The 11,963-nt window shown below is 39.8% G+C and overlaps 1 protein-coding gene across 2 annotated transcripts; it reads right to left on the bottom strand.

Moving 5' to 3' along the window:
• Positions 1-1,260: 1,260 nt before the first annotated feature.
• LOC121878523 (retinol dehydrogenase 11-like) lies at positions 1,261-10,367 on the bottom strand. Of its 2 annotated transcripts, XM_042384784.1 has the most exons (9): positions 8,492-10,366; positions 7,618-7,769; positions 7,409-7,501; positions 7,077-7,201; positions 6,448-6,562; positions 4,536-4,727; positions 2,341-2,471; positions 1,875-1,964; positions 1,261-1,499 (listed from the first exon to the last, which is right to left on the bottom strand). In XM_042384784.1, exons 2-9 carry the CDS (start codon positions 7,739-7,741, stop codon positions 1,395-1,397), a joined length of 975 nt encoding a protein of 324 aa, XP_042240718.1. In that variant the 5' UTR covers positions 7,742-7,769; positions 8,492-10,366; the 3' UTR covers positions 1,261-1,394. The 2 variants fall into 2 exon arrangements, with proteins under 2 accessions (XP_042240718.1, XP_042240719.1); XM_042384785.1 differs by lacking the exon at positions 7,618-7,769 and having other exon boundaries at positions 8,492-10,367.
• Between the last annotated feature and the right edge of the window lie 1,596 nt (positions 10,368-11,963).

Genomic DNA, 11,963 nt, shown 5'->3' on the forward strand with positions numbered 1-11,963 from the left:
AAGAGGAAGACCTACACCAGTTTTATCCATTCAACAGAACAGTACAAGCAGGAACAAAGAATATACACGCCAGTTTAACATCAGTGTTTATCAGAAATGTGAATGGCTCTGTGGTTGTGACGAGGCAAATACTTTATTCTGCTTTCCATGCTTATTGTTTGGTGGGGACTCGGCATGGACGAAAAGTGGTGTGACTGACTTGAGGCATTTGCCACAGAAAATAGTGAAACATGAGCAGTCAGCCAAACATATGAATAACATGATTAATTTATCGTTGCCCTGGGAATTCGTGGACATCAACTACAACTCATACCTGAGGTAGGTCAAATTTGTGTATCCTACTGTTGTGTGAGGCTTGCAGTCCCTCCATTTTATTTTTCACGAGCCGCCACTGGCAGCGAGTGTATTGCATTTATTTCATGTATATGTATTATTGTCTTAAAATCATTATGTAAACCAAAACATTTAGTTAAAATCATTGTTTTGTAGCAAATTAAGACCTTTATATATATATATATATATATATATATATATATATATATATATATATATATATATATATATATATATATATATATATATATATATATATATATATATATATATATATATATATATATATTCTGTTTAGAATGTACAGATGTCAAGAACATTTTATGAGACATTTTGCTTTATATTGTAGTACAGTTTTTAAGTAAATTAAGATTTCGTGCTTGTCTTATAGGTTTTGCAGCATCTGTGGCCTGCAGGGGACAGCCTCCCATCTTGTTCTTCAAAAATTCTTCAGATCCTGAGAAATCCAGGAAGTCTCCATATTTTTCCTTATTCAGTATAAAATCCAACAACTATTTGAACCAGCTTTCTTACAGTTTACTTCTACTCATACTATTGTTTCCTCTCTACTGTTTGACAAATTTATGCAAATAAGATTTCTTGCAATCATTAGCATTTATCTTTGACATAAAGACAATTTATTATGAAATATTTACCTATTTATTTAATTAACACACAATTGCAGGGTCTCAATTGTTTCTCCTACTTTGACAACACAACATACTGTACATACAGTACAGTACAGTACATCGTTTCTTACTGTTGATCTTTTTTTTTTATGATGCAGGGTATTTTATTATTATTATTATTTATTTTTTATTATTATTTTTTTATTATTATTTTTTTATTAGATTTTGTTAGTTATTATTATTATTATTATTATTATTATTATTATTATTATTATTGTTATATTTTTGCCCTCCAGGCCCTGGTGTGGGTCATTGACCCGTGCCCGGGTGGGCTCCCCATTAAAAATATAAAATAAATAAATAAATAAATTCTTCCACACAGCATATAGCCTCCATACACCCTTCACCAAATACATCTCATACAGCCTGATTCTAATAGTACATTTCTGAGGGGCGAAGCTGTACATCTACTTCGCTTATTTCCCACAGTGATTTGGCCACTGCTTTGTCCTGAGCCAACCATGAGCTTCCCACTTCCTGGAGAGGGTACAGCAACAGTATTAGTGGTAGTGGTGGTAGTAGTACTACTTGTACTGTAATACAGTAGTACATATATTTCTATTGATAGTACTGTATTACAGGAAGAAGCACTACACTGTAATCCAATTATTGTATTCTTGTTGTGGCTGCTGATGTCTATGTTGTAAAACCAATGGTAAAAGTACAATTGTAATATTAATAGAACCAAAATTAACAATTATTATACTGCAGAAGTTAAAAGGCCTTATGATAGAGGAATTATTTCCTACTGTAAATAATTTTACCACAAGATCTGTAAGAGACAGTTATGTTGAGATGTAACTTTGTTGTTCAGGCAATAACAGTACAGTACTGAATTTTTGACAGCTATACCTTACAGTCTTCAAAGTATTTGCCTGACACTTGTTCCACTTTTTCTGACACAGCTAAGTGGATGATGGTCTGAGCCCCCAGTTCACTGTCCTGCAAAAAAGTGTAGGTTATATTTGATTAAATTCTAGATAATGGAGTTACTAAGACAGATGTTATATACAGTATACTGTACTGATAACACTTCTTTTGACTATGGATAACATAGAGGCATCACAGGGGAACTTAACTACTGTACTGTAATATCTTGAATCATTCCCTAAAATGGAATAATTTTTATGGGGTCAGTGATTACAAATACTGTATAATTCATACATGTGTGAATATAATTATTACCCTTTATTGTAATTTTAATACTGTAGTGACCAAGAGATATGTTATTTTCTTTTTTCTTTTTTATCCTTCTAATGGTGAACAACATTAGATAACTACAGTCTAAAGACATGGGTGAGTACTGTATAGTACTTACCTTGCCAGCAACCTTGACAATAATATTAAGTAAGTGACAAATCACTTTTATGGGCAAGCTGCGGGTCCTCTCCTCCTTCAAAAAGATTTCTGTTGACACAGTACCGGGGTGCAGGCTGTTCACCATCACACCTGAACAGCATCAGTATAATTGTTGGTCTGAATACATAAACTTTAAAATAATTAAACATTAATACAGGTACACATAACCCCAATTCTACCTGTTTCACAATACTATACAGTACAGTACTGGGGAAGAGTGATGAAGTACATCAAATACAGTGATCCCTCGGTTAACGAACGCCTTGGTTTACGATTTACCTTCCATAAGATTCTTAACTTCGGTTAACGAGCAATCCCTCGATTAACAAGTTTTTTACAAGCCGACCTCAACATGTTTTCGCTTGCATTTGGCGGTCCACCAGCTGTAGTATTAGTCCGCCAATACAGTAATCGGTTTTACGGCTTAAATTCCTTACTATTTTAGTAAATATCAAGAAGTTTATACTATTCAATAATTTTAAAAGTTTAATATTAACATTTTTTAAGTTTATACTATTCAATAATTTTAAAAGTTTAATATTAACATTTTTTAGTAATTTTAACAATTATTGAACATAACCTCTGTGGGCTCCAGGAATGGTAGAAGAAATGGCTGCTGAGATTCAATGTCACGAAGTGTAAGAGGATGCACCTGGGGCGTACCAACGGTAAGGAGGCGTATCATACCGGTATGTCCCAACGGGATGAAGAAACTGCACTAGTTGAGACTGTGTGTGAGAAGGACCTAGGTGTGTATGTTGACAATGAGCTGAAGTTCTCGGGCCATTGTGAGAAGAAGGTAAATCAGGCAAATAAATTATTGGGCCTTATAAGAAGGTCGTTCAGATATCTAGACGGTCCGACCCTCGTAACGATCTTCAGGAGTGAAGTGCTTCCCCATCTGGAGTACTGTCACCCCATCTGGTCCCCGAGATATGCTAGGGACTGTCAGTTGGTTGAAAATGTTCAAAGGAGGGCCACCAGACTGGTGCCTGCACTTCAGCACCTCAGCTACCCTGAGAGATTGGAGCGCCTGAACTTGCCTAGCTTATACTACAGACGGGCAAGGGGGGACCTAGTTGAGGTGTATAAGCATCTCAGGGGGCACTACTCAGTTGAGTGTCCTTACTTGGAGCTGGCGGAAGCTCGCCCCACAAGGGGTCACAGCTCAAGATTGAAGAAGCCGCAAGTCCAGAAAACCGTGAAGGCAAACTTTTTCGGAGTGAGGGTTGTAAACTCTTGGAACAATCTACCAGAGAGTGTTGTGACGGCACCGAGTGTGAGCTCTTTCAAGACAAGACTTGACCAACACTGGAGCGGGTTCAGGTACATTCAGGAGCCGGTGCATGCCCAGTATTTGCCAACAGTGCGTGACAGAGACGTGACCGATCGCCCGGGTGGCTAGCGAGCCGATCAGTGGCGAAGAGGATAAAAGTAAACGTAATTGAAGGTAAATAAACTAGTTTCTGGCACGCCATCCAGCCTGTTAACACACAAACAGGCGTTAGTCTCTCTCTCTTTTCAGTGGACATAACATATTGCTTGAGACTCTCTTCAACTAAACGCTTTTTTTCTGTGTTTCCAAGCAAATTATTGGCCATTTTGAAATTTATTTTACATATTGACAATATATAATGCAGTGCAGTGTTGATTTAAAGAAAATAATCTTGAATTACACCAAGAGAACTAAAATTTTATGGGTGAAATAGCACCATGGGGTGACTTCTCTTCCACCCCAATGCCTTCTCTTCTCCCTTCTCCTCCACCCCCATTCTAATTCCCATCATCATCATCATCCAGGAGCCTTCTACATACACACCTCAAAGTAAATGTACTTTTCTACCTTTTTTGTTGAATTTAGGCAATTTTCGGTGAGCTGGAACCAATTACCCAAAAACCCATTGAAACAATGGTTTCGGTTAACGAGCAACCTGCTGGAACGGATTGTGCTCGTTAACCAAGGGACCACTGTACAGTACATATACTGTATCGTTTTATGAATTATCACCTTTATTACAGACAATAATACTGTAATAACTGCTAGTTGTTATCTACCACTTCTTGAATATTACCTGAGCCACTCATTATCCCTTTGGTAAGTCACTTGTCTTTGTTCTCATGTAGAAATAAGTTACTGATTCTTAACCACACTACCTGAGCCACGTAGTTTCTTGGACAGCTCGAGGCTAAACAAAATGTTGCACAGTTTGCTCTGGGAATATGCTGAAAAGGCGCCATAAGATTTCTTCTCGAAGTTAAGATCTTTGATGTTAATATTCCTGGTGAACAAATGAGCAGCTGAAGACACATTGATGATGCGGCTGGGAGCGCTCTTCTTGAGGAGCTCTGCTGGTAAGAGAACACTTTTGTCATATACAGTATCACTCTTCCACCCACCACTCCTTACACATGTCAACCTGAATATGAATAGAGGCTAGCAAAGTAAAAACAGTATTACAAGTGGCACATACAAAACATTTTTGCTTTATATTGCAAGATACTTGAAAACCTTATGTCTGATAAACTGGTGGCCTTCTGTAGAATAAGTGACACAGATTCTTCTTGGAGTTTGATATATGAAACAAACTACTGTACTGTACATTTTTTTTCAGCACTAAATAGAAACTTATTCTTCACTAAGAAATTCACCAACATTTATGGCAATCCTGATTGAATGTGTTGAGTAACTATGAAACCCTGAGTACTTGCCCCTTACAAATACTATAAACCCAGGCAAGACCTGAGCAAAAACTTTATGTAAGAGGAGGAAGGGTGTGATACTGACTGAGGAGGAAGAGTGTGATACTGACTGAGGAGGAAGGGTGTGATTCTGACTGAGGAGGAAGGGTGTGATTCTGACTGAGGAGGAAGGGTGTGATTCTGACTGAGGAGGAAGAGTGTGATACTGACTGAGGAGGAAGAGTGTGATCTGACTGAGGAGGAAGAGTGTGATACTGACTGAGGAGGAAGGGTGTGATTCTGACTGAGGAGGAAGGGTGTGATTCTGACTGAGGAGGAAGGGTGTGATTCTGACTGAGGAGGAAGAGTGTGATACTGACTGAGGAGGAAGGGTGTGATACTGACTGAGGAGGAAGAGTGTGATACTGACTGAGGAGGAAGGGTGTGATCTGACTGAGGAGGAAGAGTGTGATATACTGACTGAGGAGGAAGGGTGTGATACTGACTGAGGAGGAAGGGTGTGATACTGACTGAGGAGGAAGAGTGTGATACTGACTGAGGAGGAAGGGTGTGATACTGACTGAGGAGGAAGAGTGTGATACTGACTGAGGAGGAAGGGTGTGATACTGACTGAGGAGGAAGAGTGTGATACTGACTGAGGAGGAAGGGTGTGATACTGACTGAGGAGGAAGAGTGTGATACTGACTGAGGAGGAAGGGTGTGATTCTGAATGAAGAGGAAGAGTGTGATACTGACTGAGGAGGAAGGTTGTGATTCTGACTGAGGAGGAAGAGTGTGATACTGACTGAGGAGGAAGGGTGTGATTCTACTGGAGGAGGAAGAGTGTGATACTGACTGAGGAGGAAGGGTGTGATACTGACTGAGGAGGAAGGTGTGATGACTGAGGAGGAAGGGTGTGATACTGACTGAGGAGGAGGAAGGGTGTGATACTGACTGAGGAGGAAAGGTGTGATACTGACTGTGGAGGAAGAGTGGAAGGAGAGGGTGTGATACTGACTGAGGAGGAAGGGTGTGATACTGACTGAGGAGGAAGAGAAGGAGTGTGTGATACTGACTGAGGAGGATGAGTGTGATACTGACTGAGGAGGAAGGGTGTGATTCTGACTGAGGAGGAAGAGTGTGATACTGACTGAGGAGGAAGGGTGTGATTCTGACTGAGGAGGAAGGGTGTGATACTCACTGAGGAGGAAGGGTGTGATACTGACTGAGGAGGAAGAGTGTGATACTCACTGAGGAGGAAGAGAAGGAGTGTGTGATACTGACTGAGGAGGAAGAGAAGGAGGTATGTGTGATACTGACTGAGGAGGCAGAGAAGGAGGTATGTGTGATACTGACTGAGGAGGAAGAGGAGGTGTGTGATACTGACCGAGGAGGAGGTTGGTAAGGAGGAAGTGGCCGTAGTAGTTGGTAGCCATGGTTATCTCCAGTCCATCAGGTGACACTTCCCGCTCCTCAGTACCATACATACCTGCGTTATTCACCTGAAACACAAACACACACACATCTGGCTTTTTATATCTGCATTGGCATTGTGTCATGTGAAGCATTATCACAGTTGTACATCAAACGGAAAACACTGTGACAATCAAAATGAATTGCGACCTCAAAGAAAAATTAAATTAATTGGTGGTAAGGTCAGGTTCTGTTAGGTATTAACTGGCCACAAAAATTTGCTGCACTTGAACTTTAAATCCACTACCAAACCCCTGGCTGAGACAGACACATTATTTTTAATTAGAACTGTGGCATTATTTTCCCCATATAAAAAAAATATTCATCAAGGCTTTTGAGATTTTAGTTTCTTTTATTGCTAAATAATTCACAAGACCTACAGGTATATCTACCAAGCCCAGGTACAGCTATTTTTTGGAACAAAAGTTGTACAGTACAGTATGATATAGGAATAAAAATACTGTACAGTACTCGTTATAAATAATTTACGAAATATCATAAAGTAACGGAAAACTCAAGTATTCTTAACTGAGGTGTCCTCACCAAGATGTGGAGGGCTTCCTCCGTCTCTAGAATCCCCTGTGCGAAACTTCTGACTGACTGTAGGTCTGCCGTGTCAAGCTTCCTCACCAGCACCTCCTTGTTGCCTGTGGCGCTCATGATTTCATCTGTTAGATATGTTTGTTTTTAGTCAGCATTGCCTTTACTACCCAGGTAAGTCTGCCAAGTACAGTACAGTACTGTACAAACCTCTATTTTATTTTATTGTAATAATAATTAAAACTTTTCTTATTAAATGTTAAGTAAATCTTACTATGGGTTACACTGGACTGTAACCACCTACGTTCTTTCACTCATTTGACATCTACACCCACCTGCCACCATCTGTGCCTTCACCTGGTTTCTACAAGCAAGAATAACACGAGCTCCGCGCCCCGCTAGGTCCCGTGCTGCCTCCTTCCCAATACCTGAGGGAGGACAACAAATATTGAACAAACGTATACTATATCTAAAACAATGAGCATCAACTAAACAGTCAAGACACACAATGGAAACATGAACAAAATGGATAAATTTTAGGAACCTGCAGAGCCGCCGGTGACGATGGCAGTAAAGCCTCGGAGGGTCCTTTTGCTGGTGCACCTTCCAGAGTACGCGCGGTAGGTAAAGCGAGCAAGTAGCAACACCACTAGAGCTATCAGCAACATCCTGGTCGATGATCACCACCACTGCAACCTACGAATACGTTAGATTATTTGGGATATCTGTTTCTAGTTATCTACCTTTGATCAATTTTTTTACTTGTCTGCGGAGATCAAGGGGAACATTAACCTAATTAGAAAAATGTAGAAAACGGCAAGAAAGTAGAGAAATATTACACAACAAAACTTTCTCGTATCCTCAACTTATATAAGCTAGTATTTTTTTTTTTTAGACTTTTTAGTGCAAATACGCATTCTGAAACTGTCAAAAGAAATTTCTGTAACTGTCAAAGAAATTTCTGTAAAGTCCATACGTCGTATTTTCCTTGTAACTGAAAATGAAGTAAAGAAGACGCTTATAACAAAGAAAAATATTACCAAAATAACATCAGTATTACACCGAGACCAACTAGAAAACTTAATTGAAACACCATATAGAAGAAAAATTAGTTTAGAGGCCTTAATTTGTCATTCCAGTCCGTGGTCGCAACCTTATATTCAACCATATAGTGCATAGCCTACATTTTACCAGTATTACAATACGACAAAAGAAAAATTATGAATGATGAGATTCAATTATTTGCCAAATGCGGGTATACATTAATACGAACCAACACTAACCACTGAGCTTTTGGCTGAATGTGAATACCACATTAGTTACATAATTGTTTCACAATTTCAGCCCTGCACCTGTTTAAAATTAAAACACATACAGGTACTGCACTACAACGGTGAAATAAGCCAAATACAACCTACCGTGACGCTCCAATGAGTGGCCACCCGTGTGGGATAAAAAAAATAAATAAACTGTTGAGAAAAATTCCCACGTCTTCGCAGTAGCAAGGACAACCGGAGACTGATTAGATTGGGTCAGGACTCAGAAGTTTTTGACTCGGATCCCCCACTCTCCCAGTCCCGAGTTTCACAACTCACTAGGGTTCAGGCGAGCCCTCCTCGTTGCTCACTGTTGCCAGATACTCATGTCAGCATATTCTCATGTATTCTTGTAGTACTTGGCACTACGAAAAATGAACCAGAGAAAGAACAGATATGCAGAGGGAATGAATATGATATACAAGGTGCGAACATTTCCAGAAATGACCGTAACCTTGACCGGTTGACCCCTGGCTATAATCCTTCAAAGCCATCTATTTTACGTTTAATTTAAATGAAGTTCGAGATTTGAGAGTTTTGAGGGATTCTTTACATTCCTAAAATTTATTATTTCTAATTAAAATCTGTCTCATCAAAACTAGTCACTTTTATCTGTTTCACTTAACTCATCGGATGATCCAGTCATATAACTTTGCAGGGTGAAAATGATGATCCCAGACATTAAAACGGATACCTTAATTCAGTGATGGCTTTAGTTTCTACGTTAATGAAGCATTTGAATATCAACGCCACTAACATAACAGCGATAAAATGGAGCAAGATGAAATTTGATTTTATTCCACCCCTTAAATCAACCCCCTGCAATGTCTAGCGTTAGTATAGGAAGAAACCGGACTACCCAGAGAAAATTTGGTAATGGTGTTTGGTATTATCACGATAATACCCTTCCTATATCTGGCTTGGGGATTTGAACCCGGGACACAATAATCAGAGGCACGCGCACGATCTCATAATAAAGAACCACTGCTTATTTCACCCGATGACTAAACACCCTAACATTAAATGAGGGTGTTTGGTTACGGTATATTATTTCCCGCGTGTGGCCATGTTGTTATATATGTGTATGTTTATATGCTGCCTTTATTTTATTATATATATCCATTATATATTATGTTACTTCTTACCAAAGTTAGAATGTGTTAGGCATGTGGTACACAAGAACATTGTCAATACTATCAATATTTGTCCTCTTCGCCACTGACACCGGCTACCACAGCCTATTAGCTGGTCGTGTGTCTGGTCATATGTGGAGCTCACAGTTGGTTATTCCTAGAGCTCCCAGTTCTTAAAATTATCGAGAAACTGACGCAAAAATAAGTTGACATGTGTAGTATTGTACATGGTGTAATGGGAGAATGAGAAGCCACATGCTTCTATGTTCTTACTCTGGGCGTTTATTAGCCTCGTTGCTGCAGACTCATGTATTTCCACATGATTATGTATAAAACGAAGAAGACTGTGAAATAATCCTCTGTAATATTTTGTCGAGTTTAGTTAATATTCCCTGACGGTCATTTACTCACTACCTACCAAGTAAACAGGAGAATGGATGTGGAATTAAGATAGCTGCTAAAACAGCTTAAAACTTTTATTGGCATATAGTGATCTAACTTTTTTGTGGTTTCCTGAGCTTTTACTTGAAACTGTAAAATTAGCTAGACCAGAACATGCTCGTGTACCAATAAAATAAAGACTTTTATAACACCGTAAAACCTGAATTAGTTGGTAGCCCCGAGGTTTATGTGTTACGTCTGCTCTATTCAAAAGCTGAAGAGATTTATAAAAATCGTATAAATTTGGGGCAAGTATGGAATATTTAATTATACAGATGCCCAACATATAAAGCAGACATTCTAGTCTCTCTTGGTGAGTGAGGTATCTTGAGTCCCGGTACTGAAAGTTAAGTAGCTCTCTTTTACTTTTATCCTCTTCACCATTGATCGGCTCGTTAGCTACTTAGGCGATCGGTCACGTCTCTGATTACTTTTCATTTTCTTTTATCCTCTTCACGTCTCTGTTACGCACTGTTGGCAAGTATTGGGCATGCACCGGCTCCTGAATGTATCTGAACCCGCTCCAGTGTAGGTCGTCTTTTTTTTCTTTCTTAGGGGAATTAGCCCACCCGGGCACAGGTCAAACGACCCACAACGGAGCCTGGGGGGCGAAAAAAAAAAGAACGGAAAGAAATTGTAAATATAGAAAAATAAAGTTATACTGTATTAATTTACACCACGAAGATGCCGGAAAACCAGCTTTTTAAAGTGAGACAAATTGTAAGAGCATGGAAACACTGAGGAAGGCAGAGCATTCCACAGTTTGGCTGTGTGAGGAAAGAAGGAGGTACTATAGCGGGTTATTATCGTGTGACCGACATCCACAGAGAAACGGTGGGCACCGCGGGCAAGATGTGTGTTACGAACCCACGGCCTTGCCGGCGATACACAGGATGCCAAATCCACCGAACATTACCCGTTAAAGTAACTGTAAAAGAGAGAGAGTGAAGCAACATTGCGGCGAAGAGAAAGGGAAGAGAGATTGTCGACTAAAGGAGGAGAATTAATAAGACGAAATGCCTTTGATCCACCCTATTTAATAGTTGGACAGAAGAAGAGCCACCTCAGATATGAGAGGAGTAATCCAAGTTAGGACGAATGAATCCCTTATATACTTGGAGTAGCTGCTCAGGAGTGAAGTACCTGCGGCATCTGTACAGCATTCCCAACTTTCGGGAGGCAAGTTTAGTTATACTAAGGATGTGTGATTACCAGGACATATTGGAGGAAATGGTGAGGCCTAACATATTTATTTCAGAATTTGGGAGGATGATAGCGTCCTGAAATGTAATTGGTGGGAGATCGTCTATTTTACAAAGTGTAATTGGTAAATATTGAGTTTTATTACTATTGAACTTAACCAAGTTTGTACCTCCCCATTCAGAGATGCTGCACAGATCCGCGTTGATAGAAGTAATGATATTAGTTCTAGAAACAGATCTAGTTTGAGAGTTAGGAGGAAGGGGAAAATGTGAGGAAGAGTGAAGAGTAGAATCATCAGCGTAAGAGTTGTAGTGTGAAGTAAATCACTGATAAAAAGAAGGAAGAGAGTTGGTGAAAGAACAGAACCCTGTGGGACGCCACTACTGATAGAGAAAGAGCGAGAAATCGATCCCTCGACAACAACGGCCATGGATCGGTTCTCAAGGAAGCTAGAGATGAGAAAACAAAGTGGGGGAGAGAAACCAAAAGAGAGAAGTTTAGATAGCAAGGACTTGTGCCATACCCTGTCAAATGCTTTGGAGATGTCGAGAGCCACGACAAAAAATTCCCCATAATCCCTAAGAGAGGATGACCAAAGATGGGTGCAGTAGGAGAGCAGATCACCAGTAGATCTCGCCTGACGAAAGCCATACTGGTGATCCAACAAAAGAGAAAGGCGTTCAAGGTGACGAAGAAAATGGGAGTTCAAGATAGTTTCGAAAATCTTAGAGAGGGATGAAGTTAGGGCAATGGGGCGATAGATAGAGGGATTAGAATGGTCACCCTTCTTCGGGATG

Source organism: Homarus americanus, unplaced genomic scaffold (assembly GCF_018991925.1).
Source record: "Homarus americanus isolate GMGI-L3 unplaced genomic scaffold, GMGI_Hamer_2.0 scaffold41027, whole genome shotgun sequence".
In the NCBI taxonomy this organism is placed as follows: Eukaryota; Metazoa; Arthropoda; class Malacostraca; order Decapoda; family Nephropidae; genus Homarus; species Homarus americanus.

Bases quoted from the DNA above. Each gene is read 5' to 3' on its own strand.
- LOC121878523 (XM_042384784.1), bottom strand. From the start codon at position 7,741: ATGTTGCTGATAGCTCTAGTGGTGTTGCTACTTGCTCGCTTTACCTAC. The intron at 7,502-7,617 runs GTTCCTAAAATT...GTCCTCCCTCAG, and splicing joins CGTCACCGGCGGCTCTGCAG to GTATTGGGAAGGAGGCAGCA. The intron at 2,472-4,535 runs GTAGTGTGGTTA...GATGCTGTTCAG, and splicing joins CAAGAAACTACGTGGCTCAG to GTGTGATGGTGAACAGCCTG.